The sequence below is a fragment of the Zootoca vivipara genome, chromosome 2 (genome assembly GCF_963506605.1).
Source record: "Zootoca vivipara chromosome 2, rZooViv1.1, whole genome shotgun sequence".
NCBI classification, from domain to species: domain Eukaryota; kingdom Metazoa; phylum Chordata; class Lepidosauria; order Squamata; family Lacertidae; genus Zootoca; species Zootoca vivipara.
The window spans coordinates 8,672,340-8,692,361 of NC_083277.1; the positions used below are offsets into that span (position 1 = coordinate 8,672,340).

At 44.1% G+C, this 20,022-nt stretch overlaps 2 protein-coding genes across 7 annotated transcripts in view; both read left to right on the top strand.

The window, feature by feature from the left end:
* Positions 1-20,022, top strand: part of LOC118081247 (zinc finger protein OZF-like) — a 78,037-nt gene that overhangs the window by 37,711 nt on the left and 20,304 nt on the right. For 2 of the 6 annotated variants that reach the window (XM_060270505.1, XM_060270515.1), the window contains exons 1-3: positions 7,298-7,586; positions 11,691-11,774; positions 12,971-13,087. In XM_060270505.1, the coding sequence (XP_060126488.1) occupies positions 11,741-11,774; positions 12,971-13,087 (151 nt within the window). In that variant the 5' untranslated portion in view covers positions 7,298-7,586; positions 11,691-11,740. Of the gene's footprint in view, positions 1-7,297; positions 7,587-11,690; positions 11,775-12,970; positions 13,088-16,203; positions 18,754-20,022 lie in introns of those variants that run through there. The other 4 variants (XM_035107632.2, XM_035107629.2, XM_060270511.1 and 1 more) reach the window with 4 other exon arrangements.
* Positions 282-1,445, top strand: LOC132591582 (zinc finger protein 665-like). Its single transcript, XM_060270822.1, has one exon. The coding sequence runs from the start codon at positions 282-284 to the stop codon at positions 1,443-1,445; it is 1,164 nt and encodes a 387-aa protein (XP_060126805.1).

The following is a 20,022-nucleotide window of genomic DNA, read 5'->3' on the forward strand; positions in this document are numbered from 1 at the left end:
AAAAACCCTTTAAATGCCGAGACTGTGGGAAATCATTTGCTCAAAAGTCAGTCCTTGTAATCCATCAGAGGTTTCACACAGGAGAGAAACCCCACAAATGCTTGGAGTGTGGCAAATGTTTTTCAAGGAAAGACAGCCTTGTGATCCATCAGAGAATCCACACAGGTGTGAGGCCATATGAGTGTGGAGAGTGTGGGAAATGTTTTTCTGATTCATCAGGTCTTATTTCCCATAGGAGTGTCCACACAGGAAAAAAGCCACATAAATGTTTAGACTGTGGAATGTCATTTACTATAGCACGAAACCTTAGGAGGCACCAGAGAATCCACACAGGAGAGAAACCCCACAAATGCTTGGAGTGTGGGAAATCATTTGCTCGAAAGTCATACCTTGTGGTCCATCAGAGAATCCACACAGGGGTGAGGCCATATGAGTGTGGAGAGTGTGGGAAATGTTTTTCTAATCCATCAGGTCTTATTTCCCATAGGAGTGTCCACACAGGAGAAAAGCCACATAAATGTTTGGACTGTGGAATGTCATTTACTATAGCACATAGCCTTAGGAGGCACCAAAGAATCCACACAGGAGAGAAGCCTTATGAATGTAGAGAGTGCGGGAAATGTTATGATAAAGAATACCTTCTGAGGCATCAGACTGTTCACACCGGAGAGAGGCCCCATAAATGTGTGGAGTGTGGAAAAAGCTGTATTTCACCATCGGAACTTGTAATCCACCGGAGAATCCATACAGGAGAGAAACCGTTTGAATGCATGGAGTGTGGGAGACGGTTTTCCCAGAAACAACACCTCTGCAGACATCAGAGGCTCCACACAGGAGAGAAGCCCTATGAATGCTGGGAGTGTGGGAAATGTTTTCATGGCAACGCTAACCTTCTGAGCCATAAGACTGTTCACACCGGAGAGAGGCCTCATGAATGTGCGGAGTGTGGGAAAAGTTTTCTTGTACCAGCACAGCTTTCAATCCACCAGAGAATCCACACAGGGGAGAAACCCTACAAATGTATGGAGTGTGGAAAATGCTTTTCCCAGAAACAGCAACTCAAGGCGCATGAAAAAATCCATACAGGGGAGAAACCCTACAAATGCATGGAGTGTGGAAAATGTTTTGCCCACAAATCACACCTTCTTGTACACGAGAGAATCCACACAGGAGTGAGGCCATATGAATGTGGAGAGTGTGGGAAATTTTTTTCTACTTCATCACATCTTCTTGTTCATAGGAGAGTCCAAACAGGAGAAAAGCCACATAAATGTTTAGACTGTGGAATGTCATTTACTATAGCACAAGGTCTTCAGGCGAACCAGAGGATCCACACAGGAGAGAAGCCTTACAAGTGCTTGGAGTGTGGGAAATGCTTTTCTCAGTCATCACATCTTCGCAGTCACCAGAAAGTTCACACAGGAGAAAAGCCACATAAATGTTGAGACTGCAGAATGTCGTTTACTTTAGCACAAAGCCTTAAGGGTCACCAGAGAATACATACAGGAGAGAAACCCTATAAATGCTTGGGAGTGTGGGAAATGTTTTTCTCAGTCATTAAATCTCCGCAGTCACCAGAAAGTCCACACAAGAGGGGACCTTCCCAATGTGTAGAGTGTAGGAAATGTTTTTCACAGAGTGGAAACCTTCAAAGACTCCATGTGGAATAAAGAGCATACAGTATAAATGTTGGGAGTGCGGGGGATGTTTTGATCAGCGATCAGCCCTTGTGTCCATACAAAAAGGAGGACTTAAGATATCAGGAGTTTGGAAAATGCTTTGTTAAGAAATGAATCTTTTATCAACATTGTCGATTCCACCAAGGAAATACAATGCGAAAGATTTATAACATTGTCTCTGGAGAATCGTTCTATTTTCAGTGCATAAGCAATATCGTTGTCAATGTTCCAATTTAATTTACTACATAGTTGCTCCTTGTTGGTTCCCACCCTAGCATTGAAATCGCCTACTATTATTAGTGAGGCGTTTGGATATTTATCAATCAGATTTTCGATATAAAGAGTTAATTGTGACCAATTCTCACTGGAGATATTGCTTTTAGTAGGGGGAACGTAGACATTTACAAAAAGAAAAATTTCATTTTTTTGAGTTAGATGTAAAGCTTGTGCAAATGGAGAGCTTTTTTCTAGCTGTTTGATTTCAATCCCTAGGTTGTCTTTAATCAGACAGCAAAAGCCTGCTTTAGGCCGGCCCTTAGTATTTGTTTTCTGTGCAGGTATCATATAAGAGGTGAATCCACTGATTTTGATGTCTCTAGTTGCCCATGTTTCTTGTAGAAATATTAATTCAAAGTCTTTGAGAAAATTCATTAGGTCTGGGTCTCCGCCTCCCCCCCCCCCTGCGATGTTCCAGGACAGCAAGCGTAAAGTCTGTTTTTGAGTTTGGGACTGATTTGCAGAGTTTGCAGAGTTTAGTCAGTCTAATTCAGTTATTGAGCTCAGAGAAGGATTTTGTCTTACATAAATACAGCCATTTGCCACTTTTTTCGGAGGGGAGCGTATCGGTGGATCCTCTAAGATCTTTTTTGAGGAATGGGAAGTTAAAATTCCCTCCCTTTCTTGGCCTTCTTCTTCTGTTATACCTTGTTCCTGCGGGGTTTCTGTAGTTGTCGGACAATTGTGGACATCGGGTCTATTTTCCGTTTCCACTTCCATTTCTTTGATCTCGTTTGATGTTGAGCTCAGAACATCAGCTCTGTCGATGACCGTCTGTTGTTTGACCATAGTGGTATCCTTTATAATTCTTGGAGGAGGGCTACCTATTTCGTTTGGAGCTAATATTTGGTAGCTCAGCCAGGAATTTAAGGTCCCGTTGTTAGGGTTCTTCCTCACCATGTCATATTCCAAAGGGGGCTGGGTTTGGAGCTCTGCATCTATACATTTGAAGGTTCCATTGGTGGCTCTCTTTTCAGCTATACATTTTGGGGAGAGAGCTAATGGGTACAAGGTTTGATTATGAATTATTTTTTCTACTTTTTGTTGACCATGCTGGTGTATTTTAGTCAACCTAGAGTGTAATTTCATCAGTTTGCTAAGTATACCTATTTGCTCTTTGTCCGGTAATTTGGTAAAGTTACTTAGCAGGTCTTCTTCTTCTGGGACTGTCCAATCTACTGGGTCGAGGACGGGGCTGTCGTTTGATGCTGCTATAACGTAGTTTGGCAGCTTAGATTTTTCTTGTATAGTCTCCCGGGTTACTGATAGCAATTTCTCCCTTCGATTGAGTTCTTCCTCGGGAATAGGACAGACATCGGCTTCAGATGAAATGGTATTGTTCATCCTGTTCAGTCTTTTGGATACAATCAATGGTCTAAGTAATATGTCGTCAAAGTGTCGATGTTGGGTGATTCCTTTCTGGGCTAAATGAGCCTTTCCCCTTAAAATTTTGGTTGGAATTCTATGACTGCCAAATCTTAGAAGAAGTTTTTTGGAATATCCATCGCTAAAGAGCCTTTTGACTGCTTTTAAATCAATATTTCCTGCATCAGGGCCTAGGAGCAAATTCAGATGATGCCTAGGTTGACTCCCAATAAGGCAGAGGTCCCCTATATGGAAAGATGTGCAGAACTATCTCACATGGTCTCAATACCAGGTTGACTGGGTGACTTCCTTTGATTTTTAGGGGATTTACAGGTGTAGGTTTGGGTTTGTTCTGCTTGTCCCTAGGGCTTGTTGAAGGGGACAAGTGGGGGATGGATTGTCCTTTATAGTCTGAGTTATCCAACTTTTTGGAGATGTTTTGTAATTGTTCGAAGATTTTTTGGACTGTCTGAGCAGTCAGCATACAGCACTCCTCCAATAACTCCACCTTTCTATCAGTCAATATTTGTGCCTCCATTAGGAGAGTGCTAGCCTTATCCTGCTCATTAATTCCAAGAAATATCTCTTCGGTTGTTTTTTCATGCAAGGAGTTGAAGGTTTTTTTGGGAGGGGGTGTGGGCTGTTTTTGAAGCAGAAGATAATTGTCTAAGTTGCTCTGTTTGAGACTTGGAGACCCTGTGTCAGTTTCCGTATCGGGGTATCTGGGTCTTTTGGCTTTCCTCATTTTTGATTTCTCTTAGATCAATCAGGCCAAGCTTCTAGGTAGAGTAGCAAATTCTAGGATCAATCTCATTCAGTCCTGAGTGAGCTGCAGCAAGAGTTTTGGGCTGATAAGGCGGTGAGTGTGGCAGTAAGAGAGACTAAAGTTCAAGAGGACTTTAAGGCGGTTCCTTTAAAGGATTTTAGGGGTTAAAAGCCTTGAATTTGAAAGTTGAAATCCTTGGAAAGAATTTAACACAGTTTGGCGCAGGGTCGGCAAAAAAAGCGTCAGAAAATCCGGAGGCAGTGCCTATGAGGCTATTTAACTTCATTAAAATTAGATCTCAGCACGGCAGTGGTTACGATAAGAAAAAGATAAAAAAGGATACAACAACTTCGCCTTAGTTGAAAGGAGGTAAAAGGGTAGGGGGGGGGGAAAGAAATGAAAAGAAAAACCGAAAAAAGCAAGGAGGGGAGGCCGGTAGCAAAGGTAGTTAAAAGGATTTCTACGAGCTCTGATAAGAGTGTCTTACCTCTGCGCCATCTTCTTGGAACTGTTTACTGTTGCCTCTCTGTATGCATTTTAAATACTTTTAAATACTTTTGTATGTGATTCTTTTTCTTGCGATTCTGTTTGTAAAATGCCTAATAAAGGTTTGATAGTAAAAAAAAAATACAATGCAAATGACTGGAGTGTGGGAAATGGTTTGCTGCTCATTCGGACCTTCAAAAGCACCAGAGAATCCACAAAAAAGGGAAAGACCATTAATGTTTCGAGTGTGGAAAATGTTTGGCCTGGAAGGGAAGCTGGTGCTGCATCAGGGAGCCCAGATAGGAGAGAGGCCACGCAAATGCTTTGAATATGTGTATTGCCAGGTAATTTCAGAAAGTGGTGTCTCCTGATCTCGATGTAATGGTAGCTTTAGATCCTTATATATTTATCTGTACATATAATGAGGGCTTCCCCATCTGTACATATAATGAGGGCATCAACCAGAGGTCTAGACAGCTGGCCTCATAAGGAGTCAACTAGCAGACAGGCCTGTCTTGACCATAGCTGCCAAGTTATCCCTTTTTTAAGGGATTTTCCCTTATGCTGAATAGGCTTCCTCGCGAGAAAAGGGAAAACTTGGCAACTATGGTCTTGACTCAGCCATGGAACTGGCAATTAGACATAGGCTTTGGCTCACCGCTGTGACCAGAGAGAGTAACTTTGCTCTGTGCCGACCGCGGAGATAAGGGAGGATGGCAACAGAACCTAAAGAACCCACCTGCTATTAGATCATGTTTAAAAGCCTCTATATAAGGGCTCAGCGACAGCAGCTATCTGAGTCCCTCGTTCGAATTCCGCCAGCAAACGTCGACATTGGCCCTATCCAGGGAAGGGAAGGATCTCCTGCTCCCAGGGTCTCTGCAGCAAATGAGATGAACCATGAACTTCACTTTTGCTGTTATCTCCAAAATATCCTTTTGACTCTCCGTGGCCTGACCGCAGCAAAAGGGACTGATACTGATGAATTGGAAAAATAAAAATGTAGCTCCCGTCTCCAATTGGATTGGAGACTTCTACAAACTCGCAACATTTAAACAACTGGCATATAAATCCAGTCTTGCCATGGAAAAATTCAATGGTATTTTGGATCCATTTTACAAATCCTGTAGTAGGTTAAGGTCTGGTGAAGTACAATAACATCCCTGTAAAATATACAGTTTGGGGTTTTCCACCCCTCCCCCCTTTATTTCCCCCTCGACATGATTTCTGTTTCTGTTTCTCTCTTTTATTTACGTCTCACAATATTTACTGCACGTATGATTAAGTACTTTTTGAACTTTCTATAAAATTGTTAGACTGCTGATTTGGATTCTCTTGCTTTGCTTAAATTAATAAAAGCTTCCTGTTCCTTCGTCACCACCAAAGAGCACATTGAGGTGGTGAATTAAAAAATGTTTTAAGCCACTATTCCCTTCTCTCCTCATCTCTGAAACATAACATTTTTTATCATGAAGGACAAAAAGCCTCCCACAAATCCTTGGAATGTGTGAAAAATCCTACATCCTCCCCCCTTTTTATAATTTCATTTACTGAAAATCAAAGTAGTGCATACAAAAAACACCGTTGTGAATTCAGCCTGATGCAATCTCACTTTATGCAAGATAAGTAAGAAAAACAAAAGAAAAAAATTAAAGGCAAGGATTAAAAAACTAATGAGTAAGAGTACAAACATACTAAGAACACTGAAGTTTGAATTTCAAAGCATCATAGAGTAAATGTACATTTTCCATTTTGCTCATGGTATTCCTTTTACTGATATTTTGTCCGTTCCGCTTTGAGTTTTGTTTGTTTTTTGAATGGTCCAGTGGTGGACAACTTTCAGTAAATAAATAAACGAGTAAGATCTCCTTGGTTTTGAAAAGTGCCAAATTCTGGTGACATCTGGGCTTAAGGCAGTTTTACACTGGAAGTGAGTGAGGTTGCCCAGCATCTCCCTCTTTCGCCTCCTGCTCTCTTGCGAAGTGAGAGGGGATTGGAGAGAAAGCAGCGTTTGGCCAGCTGCAGCAGCCAAAATGCTCTTATTTTAATCCCCGCTATTAAAAATGTGTTGGGTGAGCCTTAGCCAGAAGGCAGGACACCACTGTAGCAGCCCAGCTGCATTTTTCCTATCTTGCCTTTTCTCCAAGGGACTCATGGCGACCTCTGGTGCTCTCTGCTTTCCTAGCTACCATCACAACAACCCTGTGAGGTGGGTCAGCTTGAGAGGCCGCCAACAGCCACAGGTCGCTCCCTGATAAGTACTTTTGGTTTAGATGGGGGCATGAGACTCTTAATCTCTGGGTCACGGGGTTGAGCCCCACGTGAGGCAAAAGAACCCTGCGTTGCCGGGGGTTGGACTGGATGACCCTCGGGGTCCCTTCCAACTCTACAATCCAACCATGTTGACATGCAAGTTTGTTTCATCTTCTCATTCTTTTTGCCTGGCACCAATGCTTTACTGGTGTGCCAGTAAGTGAGTACCGTATATTCTGGCGTATAAGACGACTGGGCGCATAAGACGAACCCCAACGTTTCCAGTTAAAATATAGAGTTTGGGATATACTTGCCGTATAAGAAATACGACCCAGCGTATAAGACAACCCCTGACTTTGGAGAAGATTTTCCTGGGTTAAAAAGGAGTCTTATAAGCAGGAATATACAGTAAATAGAAAGGAAAAATAAAAATAAATGACCACCCTTCCCCACAGCCCAAAGGAACGTTTTTCCCCCTCATTGAGGAACAGACTACAAATCCCAGAATCCTTTCGGCAAGGGAAAAGGGAAGAAGCGAAGGACTAGGACATCCCAGGCTGCCTGTTTCCTCTGGCCTGTCTCCATTTGTGTGGGTCGTTTGCAGGAGGCGTCCGGCCATCGCGATCTCGGGTGCAAAGAGGTTTTTCAGGGGAGGCTGAAGGTCCGAGCAGGAAGGAGTCTTTGCAGGCAGAGGCGCGCTTCGGAAGCAGCTTTACACGGGTGAGAGGGCACCGTCTGAACCCTGCAACACGTGAATGCCGGTGAGTGGGCGGGGGGCAGGAAAGGGCGGCGGGAGAAATAATCCTTTCTGGCTTTCCACATTGCAGTAATAAGTTTGCATCGGGGAGGAAGGGGAGATTCTCGAGAGCCGAAGAAGGAAACTCTTTCACTTGTTTATTCCTCACTGAAAGCTTTGAAATGAAATGGTAAAATGTAAAATTTTGTAAAATGCAATCGTAACCAGAGATAAATATGAATCTGAAACGCAGTAATAGTCGAGGATAAATACACACCAAGAATGTGTAGAAAACTAATAAAAATATATTTAAAAAAGAATGGAGTGCAGGAAACCACTTAAGCAAAATGGTATTAATTTTTATAAAGCTTATAAAAATAAATTAGAAGAAATGAAATGAAAGCTTGCTGGTAGATTTAATTAATTAAAAAATCTGGAGGTTAAGAAAAAATCAGATAACATCATAATCCCTTTTTAAAAAATGAAAAAAGGCTGCAATTGGAATACCCCCCTGAATATTTTAAAGTGCTCAAAAATGCCCTGTATATCATTGGGGGGGGGGACGCTCAGATTGACGGGCCAAATGGGGGTCTATTAATGGTATTAATTTTTATAAAGCTTAAAAAAAAGTAAAAAATGAAATGAAAACTTGCTGGTAGATTTAATTAATTAAAAAATCTGGAGGGTAAGAAAAAATCAGATAACATTATATTCCCTTTTTTTAAAATGAAAAAAGGCTGCAATTGGAATATCCCCCCCGAATTTGTTTAAGTGCTCCAATATGCCCTGTATATCATGGGGATTGGGGGGGGGAACCCTCAGATCAACGGGTCAAATGGGGATATAGCTGGACTCTGCACCCCCCACCCACCCATGCCAGCCCCATCTCCCTAGGGTGCTCCAGCCCATCTCGTGAGTCGGGTGCTTTTGCCTGGCGGGAATATGCCATTGATTATTCCCCTGACCTTCTTGGATGGAGGGCTGTGTGCATGTAAATAGACTTCTGGTTTCTGTGGCTTGAATGTATCCCCCGGCTTGCGTGTATTTTACTTCCTTGCATTCTTACACCACCAATCCTGTCAGGAGCTCAAGGTAGTGTGCATGGTTCCCCATCTCCCCATTTCTTCCTCAGAACACCCCTGTGAGGTAGGCTAGGCTGAGACAGTGACCAGCCCAAGTTCACCCAGTGGGTTTCACAGCCAGGTGGGCATTTGAACCCCGGCCTCCCAGGTCTCAGCACAGAGCTCTAACCACTACACCAAATTGCCACTCTGGACTAGCAGTGCTCCCTGGTATTAGACAGGGGTCTTTTCCTAGCCTCTCTTAGATAGATCACGAATTGGACTTGAGGGTATCTGCTCTGCCAATTGTGCTAAGGCTGCTCTCCAATCTCTTTTTAAATATTTTTTTGAATTATAAAAAAATCAAATATTACAAATACTTTTAAAATACAAGGGTAACTAATTTCTCATATCTGTTGACTTCCTATCCACCCTCCCGTGGTGTTTTTTTTATTCCTTTACTAAGCTGCAATGTTAGTTGTATTATATCTACTCTGGACTTAATCATCCAGGGTCCTTTATCTTTTTTATTATTATTAGCTCTAATTGGTTAAATTTAAAATTCTCATCTGCCGCTATACTCAAAATCCTGCGTACGATTTAACACAACCATGATATTATTATTTTTCAAGTATTCCACAAATCTTCAAGACTCATTTTCTCCTTTTGTTCTCTAATAATAATAATAATAATAATAATAATAATAATAATAATTTATTATTTATACCCCGCCCATCTGGCCGGGTTCCCCCAGCCACTCTGGGCGGCTTCCAAGAAAACAGAAATTCTAAAATACAGAAATCCATCAAACATTAAAAGCTTCCCTAAACAGGGCTGCCTTGAGATGCCTTCTAAAGGTCTGGTAATTGTTGTTCTCTTTGACCTCTAGTGGGAGGGCATTCCACAGGGTGGGTGCCACTACTGAGAAGGCCCTCTGCCTGGTTCCCTGTAACTTGGCTTCTCGTAGTGAGGGAACTGCCAGAAGGCCCTCGGAGCTGGACCTCAGTGTCCGGGCAGAACGATGGGGGTGGAGATGCTCCTTCAGGTATACCGGACCGAGGCTCCCCTCCAGCTATCTCTTGCAACCTATAAAGCTGCCCTAAATGCGTGACACAGAGACGAGAACGGTCATAGCTGAAAGGCAGGATCTTTCCCTTCAAGGCAGAGCTTCCTGGGTTCAGTCCCCATCATTTCCCGTGAACAGAATCAAGTTGCAAGCATATATGGTTAAGACCAAAGTGACATGGCTAAACTGACCCCCAAAAACTCACTGCGGTCAACCCCAGGAAACAGCCATAGGCTGAGTGCCCCAACATTAGGGTTGCAAAAAGTAAAAAACACAACCCCCCCGAAAGCTGAGCTTTAAAAAAAAACAAATCCTAAAGTTTTTGAGATTTTGTTTTACAAATATTTTTAAAAACCTGCAATTTTTTATCAAAGCTTTGTCATTGCTACTGAAAACTAATAGATGAATAGAAGAATAACCTATTCATCTGATGCTGAAACAAAAAACTTGCACATCCACTATGTAAAAGAATGAAAGTCTACTATCCCCCTTCTCTCCCTCCTTCTCTCCCTCCCCCAACCAATGCAAGCAGGAGAGCATTCCAAACTTTTAATGTTGGTGACACACTTTTTAGACATGCATCATTTCGCAGCACAGTAATTCAGTATTGCATCATTTCGTGATGCAGTATTTCAGTTTCCCTAGCAAACCAGATTTTAAACTAACCCCTTTCCAGCCCTGGGAGGAATGTGGGGAGCATTCACAAGACACACCTATGCACTGCAGCCGACACACTAACGTGTCGCAACACACAATTTGGAAAGCCCCGGTATAGGGCATTAATGTCTCACATCTATCTATCTATCTATCTATCTATCTATCTATCTATCTATCTATCTATAAAAGTAGGCATTGCAGGCGCAGAGGTCACAGCCTTTCTCCGTAATTGCTGAACCGAATTGAAACAAATTTGGGCACAACGTACCTTGCCCACCAGGGTGGGACCTGGCATAAAAAGGATTATCAAAAAACCACACCTTTCACACGTAAAATAATGATTGAAGGCAAAAAAAAGTGGCGTGCAAATTAGGCATCACCAGCCGGAAGCTCTGAAGACTCCAGCAGCTCCAAAGCTGCGCTGCCAGATGACATCACAACATTCCACAGCAACCAACTGAAAAACAGTCCTTTTGCAGCAACAAGGCCAAGCTTTTTCAATAGGCCGCAGCATCGCCAAGCAGGAAAAACTGAGTAGGCTGCACCATTCAGTAGGCCACAGGCAAAAACAAACAAAATAGGGCCTTTCACAGTGTGGTGGTGGTGGTGGTGGTGGTCACAGGGATGAAGCACAACAAAGGGAGGGAGGGGAAACACATAGCCATGAGGGGGAAGGAATAACCCTGAGTCAGCCAAAGCAGTGGGGGGTGGGAGGGTTGGGATAGGGAAAAAACTAAGTAGGCCGCAAAGTTGCCCAGTAGGCCACAGGCAAAAACAAACATAATATGGGCCTTTCACAGGGTGAGGGAATCACAGGGATGAGGCACAACAAAGGGAGGGGGGGACATATAGCCATGGGGCCATGGGGGGAAGGTAGGATCCTGAGTCAGCCAAAGCAGTGGGGGGTGGGGACATTTTCAGGAACACGCATGGGTGGGTGAGTCTTATTTTTGAAACTTACAGTAGGGGAGTCAGGGTTGGGACAGGGCAGGTGAGGGGACTCTGAAGGGAGACTCTGAAGGTCAATTTAACAGAAAAGGGCCCATTTAACACCAAAACCCACAGCAACGCATGGGCTAGGTCAGCTAGTTGAATATAAATGATCTGAAGAAAGGACATTTATGATCTGAAAACAGAGACAATGTATGCACTTTTTGGGTAACCCAAGAAAATCTTGAATAAAGACAAACAAAGAAAGAAGTTGCAAGGATCTATGGGGAAGACTGAAATTCCCACCCTGCGCTTGCCACTAAAGGCGTTCCTGAGGTGCTGCAGTTTTTTCTGAGGGCATTTTGTCATTACAGAGACAGCTATCCTTTGATGATGTGTCTGTTTATTTCACCAGATTCGAAAGGGCCCTTCCTGCTGGACGTTGGCTGAAGAGCAAAGGAGGCCATGCTGGAGAATGAGCAGAACGTGCTCTCTGTGGGTAAGGAGCCTCCTTCCTCTCTGCCAGAGTCTGAAGCCGTCCTTCCGTGACATTTTGTTGTCACGTTGCTTTTGGGGAGAAAGGGTATTTGGGGAGCATGTCTGGTGTACGAGAGCTGCAAATGTACCTTATTCCAAATGCCTTGCATTTTGATGCCACCTTCCCCCCCCCCAGGAGCTTAAGGTGGGGCACACGGGTCTCCCCCTTCCCACAACAAACCCTAGATGGCCTTGGCCCATATACATGAAGAATTGTCTCCAGCCCCATCATTCAGCCCGGACCCTGAGGCCCACCTTCTGCAAGGGTCTTCTGCCGATTCCCTCACCACGAGAAGCGAAGTTACAGGGAACCAGGCAGACGGAGTCTTCTTGGTAGTGGCGCCCACCCTGTGGAACGCCTTCCCACCGGATGTCAAGGAAATAAACAACTATATAACCTTTAGAAGACGTTTGAATGCAGCCCTGTATCAGGAACTTTTTATGTTTGATATTTTATTATGCTTTTATATGTGCTGGAAGCTGCATAGAGTGGATGGGGAAACCTAGTCAGATGGGTGGGGTACAAATAAGAAAGTATTAGTAGTAAGCAAGCATAGGTGTAGAGACTTGTGAGTGGGTGTAAGGTAGGATTCTCTGCAAAATTAAAGATGTCGGATGGGCAGGGAATTAATAACAACAGCAACAATAACAGTAATCTGTGAGGTAGGCTAGCCCTGAGAGGAAATGACTGGACCAATATTTCCCGATGAGTTTCACGGCTGAGGTTGGGATTTGAACCCAGGTTTCCCAGGTTCTAGTCTGGCGCTTTAACCACTGTGCTGCACTTTAGCTGTGTGAAATGAGTTTGCTGGCATGTGAGGGACTCCCACCAGCGTAAGAGCAACAGTCTGGAAGCGCCAACCATGTTCCTTCCTTGGGGTCCTGGCAGTGCAGTCCCAATCCCCCACTCCGCATACTTCTTCAACCGTCCTCCCTTCTCCTTCCAGCACAGACCGAAGGACCACCTTGCCCCCCACAAACACCCAGCCCCCTAACCCAAGGTGCTGTTTAGTTATGGGTTCTCCTTCTCCGGAAATGTTTGAGGGAGCTTTGGGTGAGCAGCCGTTGGGGATAGTTTGGGCCATGAGGCAGAATGCTTCCTCCTCCTCACTTCTTCTTCCTCCTCTTCTTCCTTCTTCTCACTTCTTTCCTGTGTAGCCCTGCCGCTTCCCAAGATGAGCCTCATCCCCAGCGCAGAGCAAGCAGAAGAGCCCAGGCTGCCACAATATGAGATCTCAGACGGAACAGGGGCTGCCATTTCGGACACCAGCTCAGGTGAGTCTGTTTGGGTGGGATGATGAGTCCGTTCAGAGTTTCTCCTCCCTTGCTGAGAAAGGGCAGGAAAAATGTTCTCTGTTTCTTCATTCATAGGGATGGTATGGATCCTATTGTTTTAAAGTTGCTTCTCCGACAGACCTGGCCACTGTTCTTCCTCCTTCCCCCTTCCTCCTCAATTTACTATTTTTAACAAAATAAAAAAATTCCTTCCAGCAGCACCTTGTTTTGTTGTTGTTGTTGTTTAGTCGTTTAGTCGTGTCCGACTCTTCGTGACCCCATGGACCATAGCACGCCAGGCACTCCTGTCTTCCACTGCCTCCCGCAGTATGGTCAAACTCATGTTCGTAGCTTCGAGAACACTGTCCAACCATCTTGTCCTCTGTCGTCCCCTTCTCCTAGTGCCCTCAATCTTTCCCAACATCAGGGTCTTTTCCAAGGATTCTTCTCTTCTCATGAGGTGGCCAAAGTATTGGAGCCTCAGCTTCACGATCTGTCCTTCCAGGGAGCACTCGGGGCTGATTTCCTTAAGAATGGATAGGTTTGATCTTCTTGCAGTCCATGGGACTCTCAAGAGTCTCCTCCAGCACCATAATTCAAAAGCATCAATTCTTCGGCGATCAGCCTTCTTTATGGTCCAGCTCTCACTTCCATACATCACTACTGGGAAAACCATAGCTTTAACTATACGGACCTTTGTCGGCAAGGTGATGTCTCTGCTTTTTAAGATGCTGTCTAGGTTTGTCATTGCTTTTCTCCCAAGAAGCAGGCGTCTTTTAATTTCGTGACTGCTGTCACCATCTGCAGTGATCAAGGAGCCCAAGAAAGTAAAATCTCTCACTGCCTCCATTTCTTCCCCTTCTATTTGCCAGGAGGTGATGGGACCAGTGGCCATGATCTTGGTTTTTTTGATGTTGAGCTTCAGACCATATTTTGCGCTCTCCTCTTTCACCCTCATTAAAAGGTTCTTTAATTCCTCCTCGCTTTCTGCCATCAAGGTTGTGTCATCTGCATATCTGAGGTTGTTGATATTTCTTCCGGCAATCTTAATTCCGGCTTGGGATTCATCTAGTCCAGCCTTTCGCATGATGAATTCTGCATATAAGTTAAATAAGCAGGGAGACAATATACAACCTTGTCGTACTCCTTTCCCAATTTTGAACCAATCAGTTGTTCCATATCCAGTTCTAACTGTAGCTTCTTGTCCCACATAGAGATTTCTCAGGAGACAGATGAGGTGATCAGGCACTCCCATTTCTTTAAGAACTTGCCAAAGTTTGCTGTGGTCGACACAGTCAAAGGCTTTTGCATAGTCAATGAAGCAGAAGTAGACGTTTTTCTGGAACTCTCTAGCTTTCTCCATAATCCAGCGCATGTTTGCTATTTGGTCTCTGGTTCCTCTGCCCTTTCGAAATCCAGCTTGCACTTCTGGGAGTTCTCGGTCCACATACTGCCTAAGCCTGCCTTGTAGAATTTTAAGCATAACCTTGCTAGCGTGTGAAATGAGCGCAATTGTGCGGTAGTTGGAGCATTCTTTGGCACTGCCCTTCTTTGGAATTGGGATGTAGACTGATCTTCTCCAATCCTCTGGCCATTGCTGAGTTTTCCAAACTTGCTGGCATATTGGGTGTAGCACCTTAACAGCATCATCTTTTAAAATTTTAAAAGATTTCATTGGTATGAGCTTTCGTGTGCATGCACACTTCTTCAGATACCCAATGACAAACTTAGTTGGTCTCTAAGTTGCTGCTGGAAGGATTTTTTTTTTATTTTCTTTCGACTACGTCAGATCAACACTGCTACCTACCTGTAACTACTACTATTTTTAAGAACATGAAAACTCAGAATCTCGACCTTCTCAGAATCCCAATACCCACTGGACCCTCCTCTCAGCAAGCCTGGCCAACATCTATGGACTGTGCCTGCTTTGGTCTGTCCTGCATTTTCCAAGGTTCAGCTTCATGGGGCCCCCTGCATTTTCACACAATGCGAGAAGGAGAGAAACCTCCCTTTTCCTTTTACACCTCTGTCCTGTCCTCCCTCCACCATCTTTGCTGTTCTCCTCTAACTCAGCCGAGTGCTGAGTCCCTCAGGCTCAGACGTTAGGAGGATAGAGGAGGGGGAGAAGAAAGTGGGGAATGAGAGCAAACAGGCAAATGCGAGGACAGCGATTGCCAAGCTTTCTAGCTCCGTGAGCACATTTGGGTTTTGTTTTTTCTTTCAAGCATGTTCTGTGGGCACCACTCATTCTGGTCATTCCTGCCTGGACTGAGAGGAGGAAGTGAGACAACAACAGTAGCATCATTGTTAAGGGATTTGGGCGGACGTCCGAAAAAGTAGAATTTCTCTTGAGCCTCGAAAACGACCTAGAGCTGAAATAAGTGGGGAGGCTTCCTCCTCCAGTTCTGGCTTGTATTCAAGGGAGATGGAGGTAGCAAGCCTTGCTGCCTTAGGACCAAGGGGGCATTTGGGGGGGGGGGAACTGGCTGAAAGGTTTGAAACGGCTCTGATTTTGGTTCCTCTGTTTTGTTTCTGTCGCGTTGGTATTGGTTAAAACTTGGGGTTTGTGGTTATTTTTATTTGGGTATAACTGTAAACTGTTTGTTGTTTTTATTGATTTATTGGCTGGTTTGTTGCATATAGTATATGTTCAATGTTTTATTGTGTTTTATATGTTGCAAGCTGCCTAGCATGGCTGGGGAAACCCAGTCATATGGGAGGAATATACCGGTATGAGGGTGTGAGGTCCACCCCTGTGTTGGTGGAAGGACAGTTTGCTCAGCACCCTCTCATCAAAAAAATAAAAATAGCTCTTCCACTGGTTATACCATATGCAGTGGGTGTGTGGGTGGGGGGAGAGAAGTGGTACAACCTCTGTCTCTCACGCATCATCTAGTCCAACCATCTCAGTTTGGATTCTGAGGCTACTTTAAGGTTACCAGATTTTTTTCAATGCATCTGGGGACACTTTTCAACTTCCTACTAAATTGATGGATTTTGTCAGTGGCTTGATTTGTAAATCCGGGGACTGTCCCTGGGAAACGGGGACGTCTGGTAACCATAGGCTACTTCTCTGCCATCTTCAAACCCTGATTCCACTTTCTTCACTCTCTCAGCAGGAAACTCGAGGAGGAAACATTTCTGCCCAGAGTGCGGCCGATGCTTTGCCTTCATATTGGCTCTTGCTAAACACCAGAGAATCCACACAGGGGAGGAGATCCAGGAAAACTCTGAGAGCGGGGAATGTTTTGGTCAGAGTTTGGAGCTTGCAAGCCATTCGGAAACCCCTATGTCTTCGGAGTTCAGGAAGGTTCTTGCCCATCAGCCCATCGTTCTGATCCACCGGAACATCCATGCAGGAGGAGATAACTCATATCGCTGCTTGGAGTGTGGGGAAGGTTTCTCCCAACTCTCAGATTTTGTGAAACATGAAGGAGGCCACAGAGGAGAGAAACCCCGTAAATATGGCGAGAGTAGGAACGGGTTCCCCAAGAGATCACAGCTTCGTGAACACCGTAAAGTCCACACAGGAGTGAAGCCCCACAAATGCAGTGTGTGTGGGCTATGCTTTTCTGTTAGGTCACAATTTGTTACCCATCAGCAAACCCACAATGGAGAAAAACCCTTTAAATGCCCAGAGTGTGGGAAATCATTTGCTCAAAAGGTAAGTCTTCTGAACCATCAGAGGCTTCACACAGGAGAGAAGCCCTATGAATGCTCGGAGTGTGGGAAATGTTTTCCTCAAAACTCACAGCTTTGGAGCCATCGGTTGGTTCACAGGGAGGAGAAACGGTATAAGTGCTTGGAATGTGGAAGAAGGTTTACTCAGCGTTCCGTCCTTGTAAACCACCAGAGAACCCACACAGGAGAAAGGCCCCATAAGTGTCTGGAGTGTGGAAAATGTTTCCCCTCCAAAAAAAATCTCAAGCGACACCAGGGAATCCACACAGGAGAGAAACCGTATGAGTGTATGGAGTGTGGAAAATGTTTTTATTTGAAAGATCAGCTTCTGAGGCATCAATCTGTTCTCACCAGAAAGAGGCCCCATAAATGTGCGGAATGTGGGAAAAGTTTTATTGTACCCTCACAACTTGCAAACCACCAGAGAATCCACACTGGGGAGAAACCCTACAAATGCATGGAGTGTGGAAAATGTTTTGCTAACAAATCACACCTTCATGTACACCAGAGAATCCACACAGGAGTGAGACCATATGAATGTGAAGAGTGTGGGAAATGTTTTTCCACTTCATCACATCTCATTTCTCATAACACAGTCCACACAGGAGAAAAACCACATAAATGTTCAGACTGTGGAATGTCATTTACTTTAGCACAAAGCCTTAGGGTGCACCAGAGAATCCACACAGGAGAGAAACCCCACAAATGCTTGGAGTGTGGGAAATATTTTTCAAGGAAATACACCCTTGTGATCCATCAGAGGATCCACACAGGAGAGAAACCCTATAAATGCTTGGAGTGTGAGAAATACTTTCCTAGTAATTCAGAGCTTAATGTGCATCAAAGGATCCACACAGGAGAGAAACCTTACATGTGCTTGAAGTGTGGGAAATGTTTTTCTCAGTCATCACATCTTCATAGACACCAGAAAGTCCACACAGGAGAAGAGCTTCCCAATGTGTAGAGCGTGGGAAATGTTTTTCACAGAGTGGAAACCTTCAAAGACTCCATGTCGAATAAAGAGCATATAAATGTTGGGAGTGTGGGGAATGTTTTGATCAGTGGTCAGCCCTTGTGTAGGACATATAGATATCAGGAGTTTGGAAAATGCTTTTTTAAGAAATGAAACTTTCATCAACATTGGCAATTCCACAAAGGAAATACAATGCAAATGTCTGGAGTGTGGGAAGTCATTTGCTGCTCATTCGGACCTTCAAAGGCACCAGAGAATCCACAAAAAAAGGGAAACCCCATTAATGTTTTGCATGTGGGAAATGTTTGGCCTAAAAGGCAAACTGGTACTTCATCAGGGAGTCCACACAGGAGAGAAAGCATACAAATGCTTTGAATATGTGTATTGCCAGATAATTTCAGAAAGCGGTGTCTCCTGATCTATATAATGATAGCTTTAAATCCTTATATATCTATCTGTACATATAATGAGGGCTTCCCCATAAATCTATCTGTGTAATGAGAACTTGGCATCAATCAGAGGTCTAGACAGTGGGCTGATAAGGAGTCAACTAGTGGACAGGTCTGTCTTCACCCAGCCATGGAACTGGCAATTAGACATAGACAGACTTTGGCTCACTGCAGGGAACAGAGGGAGTAACTGTTCTGTGCCAACCGCAGAGATAGGGTAGGATGGGAAAAGAACTTACAAGAGCCCACCTGCCATTAGATCATGCTTGGAAGCCTCTACTGTACATAAGGGCTCAGCGACATCAATGTTGCCCTATCAAGGGAAGGGAAGGATCTCTTGCTCCCAGGGTCTCTGCAGCAAATGAGATGAACCATGAACTTAACTTTTGCAGTTATCTCCAAAATATCCTTCTGATCTTGTTTCTTAAGTGTTACTCATTACAGTAATGAGTATGGAACATAGGTGTTAGACTGTTGGAATAATATTTAGAATATACTGGAGCCCATTACGATTTTTTTTAAAAAAGGGCTACATAAGGCAGGGGTCAGCAAACTTTTTCAGCAGGGGGCCGGTCCATTGTCCCTCAGACCATGTGGTGGGCTGGACTTTTTTTGTGGGGGGGGGGGGAATGAAAAAATTCCTATGCACCACAAATACCCAGAGATGCATTTTAAATAAAAGGACACATTCTATTCAATTAAAAACACGCTGATTCCCGGACCGTCCATGGGCTGGATTTAGAAGGCGATGGTAACTAACTGTTGGAGAGGCAATAGGGATGTTGTTGTTGTTGTTGTTTAGTCGCTTAGTCATGTCCGACTCTTCGTGACCCCATGGACCAGAGTACGCCAGGCACTCCTATCTTCCACTGCCTCCCGCAGTTTGGTCAAACTCATGTTCGTAGCTTCGAGAACACTGTCCAACCATCTCGTCCTCTGTCATCCCCTTCTCCTTGTGCCCTCAATCTTTCCCAACATCAGGGTCTTTTCCAAGGATTCTTCTCTTCTCATGAGGTGGCCAAAGTATTGGAGCCTCAGCTTCACGATCTGTCCTTCCAGTGAGCACTCAGGGCTGATTTCCTTCGGAATGGAGAAGCAATAGGGACAATGCTTCTCTAAAACATAGGTTTTTTCATTGTCCCATATGGTGCTATAACTGAAATTATCAACTGTACAGAACAACCTTACATTTATTGAGCAAAATATCGTCTTCAATTATATACCCAGCACATGGAACCTTACAAAAGGACCATACAAGTGGACTCTTGTATGATACTGATACTCATGAATTGGAAAAATAAAAATGTGGCTCCCTTCTATAATTGGATTGGAGACTTATACAAACTCGCAACATATAAACAACTTGCATATAAAGACAGACTTTCCATGGACAAGTTCAATGATACTGTATTTTGGATCCATTTTTACAAATACTGTAATAGGTTAAGGCAGGGGTAGGCAACCTAAGGCCCATGGGCCGGATGCGGCCCAATCGCCTTCTCAATCCGGCCCGCGGACAGTCCGGGAATCGGCATGTTTTTACATGAGTAGAATGTGTCCTTTTATTTAAAATGCATCTCTGGGTTATTTGTGGGACCGGCCTGGTGTTTTTACATGAGTAGAATGTGCGCTTTTATTTAAAATGCATCTCTGGCTTATTTGTGGGGCATAGGAATTCGTTCATCCCCCCCCCAAAAAAAATATATAGTCTGGCCCACCACATGGTCTGAGGGACAGTGGACCGGCCCATGGCTGAAAAAGCTTCCTGACCCCAGGGTTAAGGTCTGGTGAAATACAATAACAACCTTTTAAAATATACAGTTTGGGGTTCC

Coding starts and splice junctions, on each gene's coding strand:
- LOC132591582 (XM_060270822.1), top strand. CDS start 282: ATGTCATTTACTATAGCACGAAACCTTAGGAGGCACCAGAGAATCCAC.